This window comes from Salvelinus sp. IW2-2015, linkage group LG13 (assembly GCF_002910315.2).
Source record: "Salvelinus sp. IW2-2015 linkage group LG13, ASM291031v2, whole genome shotgun sequence".
Lineage (NCBI taxonomy): Eukaryota > Metazoa > Chordata > Actinopteri > Salmoniformes > Salmonidae > Salvelinus > Salvelinus sp. IW2-2015.
The window spans coordinates 40,390,798-40,408,435 of NC_036853.1; the positions used below are offsets into that span (position 1 = coordinate 40,390,798).

Consider the following 17,638-nt stretch of genomic DNA (forward strand, 5'->3'; position numbering starts at 1 on the left):
TGTTCTTATTATTGTTATAGTGATGAGTTGTTTTATTTTTTTTTAATACTAAGGGAGTTTTTTTTTAAATTAATGTTTTTATTTCTCTTTTTTGTTTCTCTTACGGTTGTGCTATAACTAGTAGTGTTTTCACAGATATGAGCTATTGAGGGTTATCGTCTATGAGTATTATGAATTAAACAATTATATACATATAATAAATACAATTCCTGATACTGGTAAACTGTCTGTTGGTTTTCTTTGTCTTATGGTCTGTCCTTGTTCATGGTACTGAATGGCAGTTTGGACAGCGTTATAGAAATATCTTAGGATACTAGTGAATTTACCAGTAATATTCGCTGTTAACGTGTCACAACCTGCTAAAAAGAGCAATCTCCTCCCTCCTGTTCCAAGCCAAGTTGTCTGTCCTGTTAGACAACTCTTCTTTCTCCTTTTCCTCCTRGGCATGTCTCTGCATGGGTTCGGTATTCTCCCACAGGGCTCAACCTCTGTTTACTTCATCAAGGTTTGGGAATACGTAAAGCACGACTTTAGTTTAATAGCTAATGCAGGATTGAGTGACCGACTGCATTTGATATACTGGTTGGTTACAGAAGSCAAAGGGCACTAGAACGTCTTATAATTTACAGTACTTGCTTATACTGGACCTTGGATTGTGTGTGGCCTTGTCAGTTTGGGAAGGAATGCTATACTGGGGAGTGAACAATTTTTTTCCCTCTGGCATACATGCTATGCTTTTGCTTCTCCGATTATCTAGTTTAGTCTCTCGTTTGCTACTTTTCAGCATTTGTATTGATGTAAATAATGCTGTGCTATACAGTATTCTGCTGAAGTTGCATGCCTGCTTGTGAAAGTGCATTTACATAGCTTTTGACACCTATTCTTTGTTAAGTACACTGTCTGTGTGTGTTTAAGCTCGTGTGTGATAAAAATGAGTTTACATACCCATCCTTAGTTAAATAAAAGGTGCCTGACGGCATCGAAACCTGCCATGTATCAACGCTTGCTCACACGCCCTTTACCAGCCTATAGTGTTAGCTCTCTCTCATATCTGTTGCTAGAGGTAGCACCCATAATGTTATCATTACATTCATGTTATTTGAGGTTTGCTTTTAATGTYTTTTATAGCCGCACTTCGTGTAGGATAGTTCCATTTACATGATTACTTTATCACACACACAGTGAACGAGACTGAGTTTCTGTGTCACAAAAGGCAGTAAAGCCTGAGACGAACAATATATGCCACAGGGAAGGGAAAGAGAGAGGTGTGGGAGGCCAGCTCCTACTAACGGACTAGTATTTAATTAACTGTGATTTTACGACTTCGTGTGGGTCCCAGTTACACAGGGAGAAAGGGAGAGTGCGACGGAGATAAGGGTTGACTACAAACAGAACCCATGGAGGGAAGGAGAGTAGCGTTAGGTGAGGTTATGAGTAAGAGTTTTGCTAAGCATTCAAGTGCAGGTTATGGGAGTAGGACCTTGTGGCACTTCCTTTGGATGCCTCCTTTGGTTGTACCAGTTTTTCAAGTCCTGTTTTTTTTTTTTTACTGTATAAAAGTTGTTACAACATTGTTCTAGGCTGACAGGTGACCAATGGACTGACGGAGAGAGAAACCGAGTGATCAGAATAAGAGGAGTAGTAAAGTGGAGGATAGAAAGAGAGAAGATAATTGTGTGAAAGAGTCAAGTGAAGTTTATAATATGACCAGGTCAATTGAGTATCTTTAGATGCACTTGAAGAGGATTTGGAGTGGTTTCTACATTGGCTGTTAGTTACCTGTGTTATGAAGCAGCTCATTGGGGGATAGCTGAAAATATTGAAAGTATTTTATTACAACTTGTAGAACAAGGGACTCATATCTGGCAGGTTATTTTCCATCAGTACACAGCCTGACACTTGTAGGTGTTCTATTCATTTATTGTTGGAGTATCTAGGAGGATCCAAGGACCTCTGCCTTTTGATACTGCGCCTAATTGCCTTCGGACACTTTTGAGGACCGTTTGTTGAGGAGAATTGATTATGGCCAGTTTCCTGTACTTTATCCTTCCGGCCCTAGGGGGCTACACCCTGACGTCGCTCTACCTGTTGAAGAACCCTCAGATCCTCCACAAGAAGAAACGGGCTGCCTTCCACTGCACCCACATCTCACACAGAGGAGGTAAGGAAGGAACGGTGGAGGGATGTAGTAGTTACCTTGCTGTTTCACTTTTCATCTATAATCATTGATGTGAATYGACTGGACTAGTGAAAGTGGAATGTTTGGAGCCTGTGGTGTAGCTGCAAGCAGGAATGCTGAGTGACTATTGATTTGACCCAGAGTCACACTATATCTGGATAAATATTTYGCTCTGATTTGAACTATCCTGCTAGTTCAAGTCAGTGGGGATCAAGGAAAAGCAGGCTATAGAGCGAGAGTCTTGGAGCTGGATATGACACTGACGTTCTCTGCTTTTCTGATCTGTGTTGGCAGGAAGCGGCGAGAGGATAGAGAGCACCATGGAGGCTTTCACACAGTAAGTGACCAGCCCTAACCAAACCTGACTTCAGATCAGTTACAGTGCGTATCATAAGTATTCACCCCCATTCGATTTCTTCACATTTTATTGTGTTACAWAATGGATTTAATTGTATTTTTCTTAAACGATCTACCCAAAAATCAATTTTTTCGCCATTTTTATAAAGGATGCAATACATGTTAGAAACACATTTGGCAGCAATTACAGATGTGATTCTTTTTGGGTAAGTCTCTAAGAGCTTTGCACACCTGGATTGTGAAATATTTGCCCATTATTCTTTAAAAAATACTTCATGCTCTGTCAAATTTGGTTGTTGATCATTGCTAGACACAGACAGTGATTTTCAAGCAGATTTAAGTCAAAACTGTAAGTAGGCCACTCAAGAACATTCACTCATTGGAGGCTGCTGAGGGGAGGACGGCTCATAATTATGTCTGGAATGGAGTCCATGGAGTGGTAACCACATCTTTAATGTGTTTGATATCATTCCATTTACTCCATTCCAGACATTGTTATGAGCCGTCCTCCCATCAAATCAAAGTTTATTTGTAATGTGAAATGCTTACTTACAAGCCCTAACCAACAGTGCAATTTTTAAGTAAAAAATAGGTATTAGGTAAACAAATAAGTAAAGAAATAAAAAACATTAAAATGACAGTGAAAATAACAGTACGGTACAAGAGTCGATGTGCGGGGCACCGGTGAGTCGGGCTAATTGAGGTAATATCTACATGTAGGTATTGTTAAAGTGACTATACATAGATGATAAACCAGAAGGTAGCACAGAGTATAAGAGGGGGGGGGGGGGGGTCTTGAATGGCAGGAACACAATGCAAATAGTCCGGGTAGCATTTGATTACCTGTTCAGGAGACTTATGGCTTGGGGTAAAAGCTGTTGAGAAGCCTTTTGGTTGTAGATTTGGCGCTCTCGGTACCGCTTGCAATGCGGTAGCAGAGAGAAGTCTGACTGTGGTGGCTGGGGTCTTTGACAATGTTTAGGGCCTTCTTCTGACACTGCTGGTGTAGAGGTCCTGGATGGCAGGCAGCTTAGCCCCAGTGATGTACTGGGCCGTGCGCACTCCCGTCTGTGGTACTTTGAGGTCGGAGGCCGAGCAGTTGCCATACCAGGCAGTCAGGATGCTCTCGATGTTGCAGCTGTGAACATTTTTTTTAATTTTTTAATTTTACCCCTTTCCTCCCCAATTTTCATGGTATCCATGCTAAGTAATCACTATCTTGTCTCATCGCTACAACTCCCGTACGGGCTCGGGAGAGACGAAGGTTGAAGCCATGCGTCCTCCGAAGCACAACCCACAAGCCGCACTGCTTCTTAACACAGCGCGCTTCCAACCCGGAAGCCAGCCGCACCAATGTGTCGGAGGAAACACCGTGCACCTGGCCCCTTGGTTAGCGCGCACTGCGCCCGGCCCGCCACAGGAGTCCTGAGCCGATGAGACAAGGATATCCTGCAGGCCAAACCCTCCCTAACCGGAGACGCTAGGCAATTGTGCGTCGCCCCACGGACCTCCCGGTCGGGGCCGGCTGCGACAGAAGCCCTGTGCGCGAACCCAGAGACTCTGGTGGCGCAGCTAGCGCTGCAATGCAGTGCCCTAGACCACTGCGCCACCCGGGAGGCCCAGCTGTAGAACATTTTGAGGATCTGAGGACCCAAGCCAAATATTTTCGGTCTCCTGAGGGGGAATAGGTTTTGTCGTGCCCTCTTCACGACAGTCTTGGTGTGTTTGGACCATTCTAGTTTGTTGGTGATGTGGATACCAAAGAACTTGAAGCTCTCATCCTGCCACACCACAGCCCCATCAATGAGAATGGGGTGTGCTCGGTCCTCCTTTTCCTGTAGTCCACAATCATCTCCTTTGTCTTGATTACGTTGAGGGATAGGTTATTATTCTGGCACCACACCGCCAGATCTCTGACCTCSCTACKGGCTGTCTCGTAATTGTCGGTGATCAGGCCTACCACTTGTGTCGTCTGCAAACTTAATGATGGTGTTGGAGTCGTGCCTGGCCATGCAGTCGTGGGTGAACAGGGAGTACAGGAGGYGACTGAGTACGCACCCCTGAGGGGCTCCAGTGTTGAGGATCAGCGTGGCAGATGTGTTGCTACCTACCCTCATCACCCGGGGCGGCCCGTCAGGAAGTCCAGCATCCAGTTGCAGAGGGAGGTGTTTAGTCCCAGGATCCTTAGCTTAGTGATGAGCTTTGTGGGCACTATGGTGTTGAACGTTGAGCTGTAGTCAATGAATAGCATTCTCACGTAGGTGTTCCTTTTGTCTTGGTGGAAAAGGGCAGTGTGGAGTGCAAAAGAGATTGCATCATCTGTGGATCTGTTTGAGCGGTATGCAAATTGGAGTGGGGTCTAGAGTTTCTGGGATGATAGTGTTAACATCAATGTGGCTGTAGTGGAGCTGGTCGAGAGTTTCAAGTTCCTTGGTGTCCACATCACCACAAACTATCATGGTCCAAACACACCAAGACAGTCGTGAAGAGGGCACGACACCTTTTCCCCCTCAGGAAACTGAAAAGACTTGGTCCCCAGATCCTAAAAAGTAATTCAGCTGCACCATCGAGAGCATCCTGACCGGTAGCATCTCACCTGATATGGCAACTGCTTGTCATCTGACCGTAAGGCGCCACAGWGAGTAGTGCATAAGGCCTAGTACATCACTGGGGCCAAACTTCCTGCCATTCAGGACCTATACACTAGGTAGTGTCAGAGGAAGGCCCAAAAAATTGTCAAAGACTCCAGTCACCCAAGTCTTAGACTGTTCTCACTGCTAACGCACGGCAAGCGGTACCGGAGCACCAAGTCTAGGTCCAAAAGGCTCCTTAACAGCTTCTACCCCCAAGCCATTAGACTGATGAACAATTAATCAAATGGCCACCGGGATATTTACATTGACCCCCTACTCGCTCTGTTTATTATCTATGCATAGTCACTTTACCCCTACCTACATGCACAAATTACCTTGACTAACCTGTACCCTCTCACATTGACTCATAAACCTTGCTGTCTGTCTCTTCGACATTTCAACATTGTTTCAATATTCAAACTCAATCTCAAGCTGTCCCATAGTTATGAAAGTGTCGGGAGTCAGGATGAGACAGACAGACAGACATTTCTCAGCCAGTCGAAATCATGAATCAGCTGGCATCATTTTCATGGATATTTACAAAGAAATATCAATTGAAAAAATATCAAAATAAATGAAGCCCGGCTAGTTTAAAGTCTATCCAGCTTCAGTTTGAAGTGTTTGTGTTAGCTGTGTTGTTTGCTAGCTCCTCTGAACAACAGTGTCCTGATGAGAGAGCACATTTTCTATGCCAGGCGAAATCGTGCCTCATTAGCTCATTGTTATGGTTGTATCCAAATAGATTACACTAGAAAGCAACTTAAACAAATGCAAATGAAGCTACTCTGCTGTTATTTTGGCTGCACTGTTTGACGTGACTGTAAGTTAGCCGTAATTGGCTAGCTAGAATTCAAGGGATAAAAATMTTGCCAGCCAGTATGGGTATGGAACATTTAGAACGAATGACTAGAACAATTTAGAACAAAAAGACTGAACAACTGGGTCGATTCTCTGGCAAACGAACCGGTTTGGGGTGCAACCTTTGATTTGTGTCGGGACTATATATTGTGGAAGGATGAAATAGTTTTAATAAATTCATCAAAATAAAGTTGAATGAAAATATGTCAATAATTTTTTGAATATGTAGATAACCCGTTGTTCAAAAGAGATAATGCCCTCGAAGCCGGTGTTGGAAGGGTATTGGCACAGTTTGCCGGCCCTCGACGAACACCCGTGCCAATATATCCTCCAAACACAGMCTTCTCGGGCATTATCACTTAACTGAATCAGGGGTGTGAATACAGTACTTATGTAAATTTGATATTTGAAAAAAATGAATGAAAACATCTTTTAACTTTGTTATTATGTGTAGATGGGTGACAAAAATATATTTAATCCATTTTAAATTCAGGCTGTAACACAACAAAATGTGCAATAAGTCAAGGGGTATGAATACTTTCTGAAGGCKCTGTAGGTCCATTATATTTTTGACATACTTTCGATTTGATTTTAGTCATTTTAAAGTATGTTTATTWKATTTTTTGTGTATTTTTTCTCAAACCACCGTTAAGCTGGATTGGGCCCCCTCACGGGCCAGATCCGGGCCGTATGTTTGACAACTCTGAGCTAGATTAGATTCAATCAGATCAAGCATTAACATGCGCTAACCGACACCTGCATAGTTGGTGTTTCAAATCGGTGAGCAGCTGCTCGTGTGGTCATTGTCACAAAGCCACACCCGTCCCACTAACGTTAGAAGTTCAGAACTAGAAAGTGTAGGCTGTATAGAAATAATGAAACTCATATTGAAAATCATGAAACAAAATATTTCAGCCTAATCGAAATGTAGATTGTATCACACATTCCAGTGTTGGAACTCTACTAATGTGCCGGTGTCCACAATATAATGATGCCGGGAGCCAGGTCTAACGCAGTTCCACCTAAGACACCATCAAATCAACAGCTATGCGGGTGTCAGCATTTAATCCCCCCCCCCCCTCAGTGCGGTGGAGCAGGGTACAGGAATGCTGGAGCTGGACTGTCACCTGACCCTGGATGGTCATGTGGTCGTGTCACATGACGATAACCTCCTGAGGCAGACTGGCCATGATGTCACCATCTCCTCCCTAAACCTAGAGGTCAGAGGTCAAATGTATATTAAGACTATAGAAATAGAATGTAAAACTCCCCTTGATTGTTGCTTGAACTCTTTGTTACCATAGCTATTCTGACCTTAATGTGTATGTATTATAATGTGTATACATGTAGGCCCCTTTTATAATCTGTTCCGTAAACTGTTTGCGCTTTTATAAACTGTTCCATACAGAAATGAGACAGTTCATTCATTTTGTAGTATAAAATATGAATTGTGTTTTCTTCTCAGGACTTACCCTTGTATAAGGACAGACTGGAGGTCACGTTTAATGAAGGTATCCACTGTAACACATACACACATACACTACATGGCCAAAATTATGTGGACCCCTGGTCGTCAAACATTTAATTCCAAAATCATAGGCATTAATATGGAGTTGATCCCCCTTTGCTGCTATAACAGCCTCCACTCTTCTGGGAAGGCTTTCCACTAGATGTTGGAACATTGCTGCAGTGACTTGCTTCCAATCAGCCACAAGAGCATTAGTGAGGTTGGGCCTCGCTTTGTGCACGGGGGCATTGTTTTTGATTTTAAACTTTTTAAATGTTTAATTATTAGTAAAAAAAAATTAAAAAAGAACCCCTTTTTCTCCCCAATTTCGTAGTTAGTCTTGTCTCATTGCTGCAACTCCCGTACGGACTTAGGGAGAGGTGAAGGTCGAGAGCCGTGTGTCCTCCGAAACACAACCCAACCAAGTTTCTTGACACAATGCCCACTTAACCCGGAAGCCAGACGCACCAATGTGTCGGAGGAAACACCCGACACCTGGCAACTGTGTCAGCGTGCACTGCGCCCGGCCCGCCACAGGAGTCGCTAATGCACGATGGGACAAGGATATCCCTGCAGGGCAAACCCTCCCCTAACCCGGACGACACTGGACCAATTGTGCGCCACACCATGGGTCTCTGAGTTGCCGCCGGCTGCGACCGAGTCTGGACTCGAACCCAGAATCTCTAGTGGCACAGCTAGCACTGCGATGCAGTGCCCTAGACCWCTGTGCCAATCGGGAGGTCCGCACGGGGGCATTGTTATGCTGAAACATGAAAGGGCCTTCCCCAAACTGTTGCCACAAAGTTGGAAAGGGGGAAGCACAGAATCYCCTAGAGAATGTCATTGTATGCGGTAGCATTAAGATTTCCCTTCACTGGAACTAAGGGGCCTAGCCCGAACCATGAAAAACAGCCCCAGGGCATTATTCCTCCTCCACCAAACTTTACAGTTGGCACTATGCATTCGGACAGGTAGCGTTCTCCTGGCATCTGGCAAACCCAGATGTGTCCGTCAGGCTGCCAGATGGTAAATTGTGCTTCATCACTKCAGAGYACGCGTTTCCACTGCTCCAGAGTCCAATGACGGTGAGCTTTACACCACTCCAGCTGACGCTTGGCATTGCGCATGGTGATCTTAGGCTTGTGTGTGTCTTCTRGGCCATGGAAACCCATTTCCAGACGAACAGTTATTGTACTGATGTTGCTTCCAGAGGCAGTTTGAAACTTGGTAGTGAGTGTTGCAACCAAAGACAGACGATTTTTACAGGCTATGCGCTTCAGCACTCTGTTGTCCTGTGAGCTTGTGTACCACTTGGTGGCTATGCCATTGTTGCGCCTAGACGTTTCCACTTCACAATAACAYCACTTATAGTTGACTGGGGCAGCTCTAACAGGGCAGAAATTTGARGAKCTGACTTGTTGGAAAGGTGCCACATTGAAAGTCACTGAGCTCTTCAGTACGGGCCATTTTACTGCCAATGTTTGTCAARGGAGATTGCATGGCTGTGTGCTTGATTTTATACACCTGTCAGAACAGGTGTGGCAGAAATAGCCAAATCCACTAATTTGAAGGGTGTCCACATATACTTTTGGTGATGTAGTGTGTCTCAATCAGACAGACAGCGTCATTGCATCAATGCTGCGTAATAAATTCAATTTTTTCATGATGTAATCCGAAGTTTTTTGTGGCTGCGTGTGCAGCAAAAGTTCCACATTCACCCTTTGCTACTGTTTCTGTCAAGTCTAAGCATACAATTTTATGCATACGTTGCACCACACYACACACTGCAACTACCTCTGCAACTCAATGCTGCAAGGCGAACGCAGCTTTCCATTGGAAATTCATGTACTTCTGGTGTACCAAAATACAACGACGCTGTCAGCCTAATCCAGGCAATACACACACAGAGACACACACTCATCCACCATACTTCTCTGACAGAAGTGGGTCAATGGCATAGACAAATGCTCCTTGTGAGGTTTCGCACCAATGTGTATGTGCGTATATGCGTGCATGCATGTGTGTATTATCATGACATTCACTACCTCACCCTTCTCCCTCCCATCCCCTCCCTATCTTCCTTCCTTTCCCACACCAGGCKGCTACAGCACCGGAACAGACAGGAAGTTCACCCTGTTGGAGGAAGTGTTCAGGAAGTTCCCTAAYATGCCAGTCAACATCGAAATCAAAGAAGACAACAGCTTGCTGATGGAGAAAGTACAYGACTAAGCAGAAATGAATCAAATCCAACTTTATTTAAACTTTACACTTTACATTGTTTTAAGGTGACCCCATTYAGCTAAATCCAATCAAATTCAACTTTATAAATATAGCAGTGAGCAGCAATGAARGGGGTTCACAGGAGGACAGAAAGGACACAAGATAGTTGGATAACAAAGCAAGCACTATATCATGTAGGAACTATCTTCCTTTGTGCAATCAGTGAAAGCATTACCATGGTTATCGCTCAATACCACAAGGATGAAGACATCTATAGTGCCACCAACTGGTTCAGTGCAGCCATCTAAGGTTGCAGTGACTTTATAGTCACACAGCTTCTAAGGACATATACATTGGTTTACATACCAAATTTCATGGCCCCATTTCTATCGGTTCAGTTCTTATAGCCCTGGTGTWATATGGTGCCATCTAGTTGTGTAACGTGGCCGACTTTGAATGCAGCAACTAATTATTCTCCAATTCATTAGAGGTTAATTCATTGAGTCCATACCAAATCTGGAGTCAATATGATTTATGGTTCGTGAGAAGATTTGTGTTTTTAGCATTAGCATATGTGCTAACGTGCATTTATAGGTACAGTGCAGCCATATTTGAATTTAACAACTAAAACCATTAAAGACTGARGTCATGAGTCTAAATATAAAATCTGGACATAATCTGACATATGGTTCACGAGGAGAAGACGATTGCAGATGTTTATGAGCATAAGCATTCCATATGCAAAGAAGGAGTTGTTAAGTTCTTCTTTTTTGAGTAATCAATACCAATTTCAGTGTGGTTCATCTTACAGACGTCCATGATAGCAGTTTCAAGTTGATAGGCCATTGTGAAGTGGATTTAAATGGACACACAAAATCWGATTTTTGATTTGTCATTAACCAATCACTTAGCTTGGTGTTATTTGGACTTGTTTTTCAAAGATTTTCCAAAATTCTCAAGATGGWTGAAAAAAATATCCTGACAGGCCTTATGGGTCCTCGAGGCAAATTTGTTCAGCATGAGGAAAGACACCTAAGTCAAACGGGGCGGTGGATATGAGGGTTTAAATGAGACCGCTTATAACATTGTCACCTATAAGCCAATCGGTACCATTCTTTTTGACACATTTTACTCATGGTCTTTGTGTGCCAAATTAGGAAAAAAGTTACCAATCTATGCTTGAGTTATTTGACCATGTCAGGAAAAAAGGAATCTAACAATAATAGGTTTCACAGCTTCACTGAATGTTTGAGTCACAGACAACGAATAACTCCCCTCTCCCTTTCTGCCCCGGTCTCTCTTCTATCGCTCTCTCTCTCGCTCCATACCTTCTTCAATCTCTCTCAGGCGTCCAACATGGTGAAACAGTATGATAGAGAGGACCTCACAGTGTGGGCGACTGTAGACTCTACCATTATGAAAAAGTGCCGCAGAACTGTAAGTGTCAACTAGGGGAAGATACAATAAACTGAACCAGGGGTCTAACTCCAACTCCTGTCCTAGGAAGGGATATTTTCTTGCACTCGCTCAACCCACCCTCTCTCTTCCCTGTCCCTCCTGCTCTCTTCTATCCCGTTCCTCCATCTCTCCCTCTCCTCTCACCTCTCTCTCTCTCTCTCTGCTCTCCCTCTCTCCTTGTAGAACTCCACCATGCCCTATAGTTTCAGTATGAGACGAGGGCTGCAGCTGCTCCTCCTTTACTACAGCGGCCTGCTGCCCTTTGTACCGCTGGGAGAGAGCTTCCTGCAGTTCTACCTTCCCCGCATCATTAACAGGTGTGTGTGTGTGCACGTGTGTGTCATGTATGTTTTTTTGCATATGGGTTCCAAAGATAATGTGCTGATATAGTACCCATCTGACTTCACCATCATCTGTTATGTCTGTGCATGGATGTGTGTGGTCACATGTTTATCTTTGAGTATAGGTGCAGACGGATGTGTGGTGACAGAGAGCTTTCTATTGTTCTTTCTCTGGCAACCCTGTGTTTGTGTATGTCGTAAATTGTAACTGTATCATATAATCTCATTCTATTTGTGCAGGACATATATTCCTGAGGAGCGTCTTCTGAAGAACAGAATGGTCATCTATCTGATAGAWAAGTGGGTACATTTACTACAGTAAAAAAGCAGTTCCCTTTCCCTACTAAAACCAACAGACTATATACACTGTTCAAAAYAAATWAAGGGAACACTTAAACAACACAATGTAACTCCAAGTCAATCACACTTCTGTGAAATCAAACTGTCCACTTAGGAAGCAACACTGATTGACAATAAATTTCACATGCTGTTTTGGTGCAATGGGAATAGAAAAGGTGGAGAAATTATAGGCAATTAGCAAGAACCCCAATAAAGGAGTGGTTCTGCAGGTGGTGACACAGACCACTTCTCAGTTCTATGCTTCCTGGCTGATGTTTTGGTCAATTTTGAATGCTGGCGGTGCTTTATCTCTAGTGGTAGCATGAGACGGGAGTCTACAAACCACACAAGTGGGCCAGAGTGGTGGCACTTATCCAGGATGGCACATCAATGCGAGCTGTGGCAAAGAAGGTGTGCTTGTGTTCTGTGCAGCGTAGTGTCAGAGCATGGAGGCGCTACCAGGAGACAGGCCAGTAAATCGAGAGGGAGACGTGGAGGAGGCCGTAGGAGGGCACAACCCAGCAGGCGAGACAGACGTAACCGTCCGCCTTTGTGCAAGGAGGAGCACTGCCGAGGCCCTGCCAAATGACTCCAGCAGGCCACAAATGGTGCATGTGTCTGCTCAAACGGTCAAAACAGACTCCATGAGGGTGGTATAGAGGGCCGGACGTCCACAGGTGGGGTTGTGCTTACAGCCCAACACAGAGCGACGTTTGGCATTTGCCAGAGACCAAGAAATTGGCAAATTCACCACTGGCCCTGTGCTCTTCACAGATGAAAGCAGGTTCACACTGAGCACATGAGCAAATGTGAAGACGTGACAGAGTTTGGAGATGCCGTGGGAGAACGTTCTGCTGCCTGCAACATCCTCCAGCATGACCGGTTTGGCGGTGGGTCAGTCATGGTGTGGGGTGGAATTTCTTTGTGGGGCCACACAGCCCTCCATGTGCTCCGCCAGAGTAGCCTGACTGCCATTAGGTACCGAGAATGAGATCCTCAGACCCCTTGTGAGACATATGCTGACACATGCATATTTGTGGCCTGTTTGAGGTCATTTTGCAGAGCTCTGGCAGTGCTCTCTGCGCTCCTCCTTGCACAAAGGCGGAGGTAGCGGTCCTGCTGCTGGGTTGTTGCCCTCCTACGGCCTCCTCCACGTCTCCTGATGTACTGGCCTGTCTCCTGGTAGCGCCTCATGTCTGGACACTACGCTGACAGACACAGCAACCCTTTTTGCCACAGCTCGCATTGATGTGCCATCCTGGATGAGCTGCACTACCTGAGCCACTTGTGTGGGTTGTAGACTCGTCTCATGCTACCACTAGAGTGAAAGCACCGCCAGCATTCAAAAGTGACCAAAACATCAGCCAGGAAGCATAGGAACTGAGAAGTGGTCTGTGGTCACACCTGCAGAACCACTCCTTTATTGGGGGTGTTCTTGCTAATTGGCCTATAATTTCCATCTGTTTGTCTTATTCGCTTTGCCAGCAACAGAGCATGTGAAATTTATTGTCAATCAGTGTTGCTTCCTAAGTGGACAGTTTGATTTCACAGAAGTGTGATTGACTTGGAGTTARATTGTGTTGTTTAAGTGTTCCCTTTATTTTTTTGAGCAGTGTACAYGCTTTGATAAAAGATTAAACCACCTGCAAAACYTTCATGTTGTTCCAGATTAACGATGAGGAAGAGTCTATTCAAACATCTGGCCAAAAGAGGAATTCAGGTACAGAGCAACCATCATCATTACTATTATCATCATAATTGTTACTGCCATCACTTCCTAGCCCCTTCTGCTAACTTCTACTGCTTCAGTATGTCCTGGCCCGTRAGTAGGCTCAGCAGAGCTCCTGTTACATCCCTCTTTCCCTTATCCAGCCCTTTAAGAACTATAGACACTCTGAGTGTGTAGGGCAAGGAGCAAACATGGGAGTTCCAATCCAGCCTGATTTTAGTGGAATTTCTCTGTTATASTGATCTATAATGGGCTTTTGGATGATCAGTGGGCAATGGCCGGCCTCCCCCACCCCACGCGGCATCAGCAAAGAGACCTGCTCCAACTCTGTCATCGGTTAGACAGCCAAGATCATGGGTCGTAAAAAACGGAAAGGGTGCCTATAAACTTAGAAAGAACACATTCTACATTGTCACCTCACTCAAAACATCATATTTTTGGGGCGGGCTAAAACTATGATCTGGTCAAACAGTAAAGTGCATTATCCTAATGATTCCTGTAATGAAAGTGGCCTGTGCCCTCGCTGGGGCCTGCTGATGCAATGAGCGAGCCACTCTCCTCTCCCCCCATGCGCTCGAGAGAAAAATGCTTTCTAAGCGTACAACAAGCTTCATCCCCTTGTCCCAGGAGGTTCTCAGCTTTCTGTAGGTATAATTATTTATTTCCCTACTCTCAATATTCAGCTCAATCACAACTATTTTACAACCAAGATATTTTATATGGGTTTGAGATATGGAGCTCTTGGGTAGTAGACTATAACTGCAATGGGTAGTAGCCTACAAATGTGRTTTTTAGCACATAACATTTACTGTTGGATTAATACATGGCTACTAGCAGTGGGTATTATATTTAGAGTTAGAAATGTAATTAATGTGCTTTTTTAGTAGTTTCCACTTCTACGGGTGTTGAACCCTACATTAATTAGCCTATGATATTAGTTACTGCACATTAAGATGTATGTAATTCTTCTCTATACAACAAAAATAAATCAGTAAATCCTGGAGTCCTATTTTGAAAGTAAAATATAGCAACTATAGTTTAATTTTGAACCCCAAAATTCGTGACAATCACTGGATTAGCACATAAAAATATAATGAAAAATGCATTCCTGCTTGGACGTGAATACCTCAGTAGTCTATTTATTATACTTCTTAATAAAGTACTACAAATGACTTTATAAGATGATTACTCGTGATTTGGGTCTGACCAAATCATGGGCTGGTGCCACCAACTGTAAAAGTAAGTGGCACCAGTAGAAAATGATAGTCTGGAGGCCTGTAATAGAAATGAATAGGGTAGTTGTTGATTCAGGGGAACACATATGATAGGCACTCATTTGAAATATAGCTTAAGGTCTAGATTCAATCAGATCAAGAGTTAACCAGCGATAGCTGCATTGCTGATGTTTTGGCGGTGTTGGAGCTGTCAAATCGGTGAGCAGCTGCTCTTGATTATTGTCACAAAGCCACACCCCTCCCACTCYCGTTAGAAGTTCAGAACAAGAAAGTGTAGTCTATATAAAAAATAATGATGCTCATATTGAAAATCATTCAACTAAATAATGAGGATTTCTATCAGCCTAATCGATGTGCAGATTAATATCTCAAACTCCAGTGTTCAAAATGATAAACAAGGCTACATGGGATTTCTCTTAATGCAACTTCGTGCAGCCTATGGCAATGTCCGCTTTAGGTATAATGCCAGGAGCTACTTGTGGATTTGACATTTCTTACACAGTTCCACCGCCAAAACAACTGCTATGTGGGTGTTGGCTAAAGCAGAAGAAGCACAGAGTGACAGCAGAGAAGATGCTGAGACAGATCGACAGCACACATGGAAGGCAAACAAAATAGCTAGAGCAGAGGCACAGTTAAAGTGTTAAGTTGTATCTCCAGTGGTGCTTTTACATATTGTATTTGTTTTAAAAATGAGCTGGTTAAAAAAGATGAGGACCACATCTCGCCAGCCACTGGTACAGAAATTGTTGAGAAATGCTGTACTTAACTGCCAATGTTATGTGTCAACACACTGCTTGTGTCTAAGTTTAACTTAGTGGATGAGAATGTTAGACAGAAGACTCAAGCCTGGTGTAGATGTAGGTCTGTGATAAGGTCTGGGCAGTGGCTGATAGGGTCTGGGGACCACTCCCCATGTGGTGGGGMGGTGAGTTGGCGGCACYAGTAGTGGTGTGGGCTGGTATGGATAAAATGCCAGGGCTGAATTCTTGTCCCAGTTCATCCCTGTGGCCCAGCTCACTAATAATCACCTATATTTTGCACATTTTGACAATTTTTAGTGCAGCGCTCTTGACCTTGTTGAAGACCGAATGCACACCCGGGTCAAAATGAGTTTGAAACTCCTGGTGAAGGGACAGGTGACTGAAATGGAACCAGGGCCATGTTCATTCAAGAACACCATAGCAAAACGTTGCGCAACAAAAAARGTAAATCAGCATTTCACATTCAATGTTCAGATAGTAACTCCCTGTTTCACTTTGTTTTGGACCATTTTCMTCTGTTTTGTACCTAATAAACACAACCCAGCCCTCTCACTCATATCCGCCAACATGGAAATTATTGTAGTGTTTTTGCYGATTTTAGTATACTGTAGTTTTTGCAGAATGTACTWTACTGTAGTATTTACTGTAGTGCTTTTGCAGGCATTACTGTAGTATTTACTATAGTGTTTTTGTTTTATTATCTTTGACATAGAAGTGGAGGCTTTCTCCTTCAGGAAACCTACTGGAGAAATACTAAAAGAGCAAATTTTACATAACCTGTAGGTAGGTAGGACTGGAGTCTGAATGAATAGTTCAGAGCTTCTGCTCTTTTCTATAACCTGTAGGGATCACGATATATGGTCTATACTTAGCATGTAGGTTTCTCACTTACAGTGCATTCAGAAATTATTCAGACCCCTTCACTTTTTCCACATTCTGTTATGTTACAGCCTTATTCTAAAATTTATAAAATAGTTTTTTTCCCCTCATCAATTTACACACAATACGCCATGACGATAAAGCAAAAACAGGTTTTTAGAAACTGAACTATCACATTTACAAAAGTATTCAGACCCTTTGCTATGAGACTCGACATTGAGCTCAGGTGTATCCTGTTTCCATTGATAATCCTTGATGTTTCTACAACTTGATTGGAGTCCACCTGTGGTAAATTCAATTGATTGGATATCTGGAAAGGCACACACCTGTCTATATAAGGTCCCACAGTTGATAGTGCATGTCAGAGCAAAAAACAAAAAGTGAATGGAATACTGTCTGAATGCACTGTATGGGTGGCACAAAATGGGGTGAGGGGAATGGGCAGGCAAATTGAATACTATAGTTCCTCATCACCTCTTTGAAGTCACATAGGTGGTATCCAGAGAGTTAGGTCTCAGCATTGACTCCTTGTCAAAATAAAGGTTAAATAAAAAAAATGGTATTTACTATTGTTAAAAAAGTGTAGTGTTTTTGCGGACATTACTGTAATATTTACTACACTGCTTATTCTTGCAGATAATACTGTACTATTCTACAACATTCTAAAGTACAAGTACTACACATGATCAAGGGATACTACAGTGTGTAGTATACAGTATACAAAAGTTTACTTTTGAATTCTTTAGTACGTACTGTAGTATTTTATAGTAATCTGTAGTATTTTTTCATGTGGATAACTGACGTCTGGCCCTCTCTGTCCTCAGGTGCACCTGTTCGTCTGCAACGAGGATCCTGACATCCAGGCGGCGTTTGAAGCAGGAGCCACAGGCATCATGACAGACTACCCCACCCTCCTGACTGACTACCTACACAGACACAGGAGTCAAGACTGACAGCCCAAACCTCCAATCAAACTACTAATTCACAAACAGGTTCTTAACTGACAGCTCAAGCTACCTGTCAAGAGACCTCCACTTGTACATTGTGTATCACTGAAAGAACCACACTGAAATCGCAATTTTCCTTCACTCCGGTCTCCACCAATGAGCAAAAGGACAGATCTGTGAGGAAGTTGCCCG

The 17,638-nt window shown here is 43.5% G+C and overlaps 1 protein-coding gene and 1 non-coding gene across 2 annotated transcripts; one reads left to right on the plus strand and one right to left on the minus strand.

Annotated features, from left to right (window-relative positions):
* Positions 1-1,826: 1,826 nt before the first annotated feature.
* On the plus strand, positions 1,827-17,564 carry LOC111971461 (lysophospholipase D GDPD3-like). The gene is made up of 10 exons (XM_023998244.2): positions 1,827-2,161; positions 2,474-2,516; positions 7,112-7,247; positions 7,493-7,538; positions 9,633-9,751; positions 11,102-11,191; positions 11,396-11,529; positions 11,794-11,853; positions 13,561-13,612; positions 17,324-17,564. Exons 1-10 carry the CDS (start codon positions 2,023-2,025, stop codon positions 17,450-17,452), a joined length of 948 nt encoding a protein of 315 aa, XP_023854012.1. The 5' UTR covers positions 1,827-2,022; the 3' UTR covers positions 17,453-17,564.
* On the minus strand, positions 16,337-16,391 carry LOC111972408 (U7 small nuclear RNA). The gene has a single exon (XR_002878434.1). It is a non-coding gene; the product is annotated as a U7 small nuclear RNA (small nuclear RNA).
* Positions 17,565-17,638: the final 74 nt, after the last annotated feature.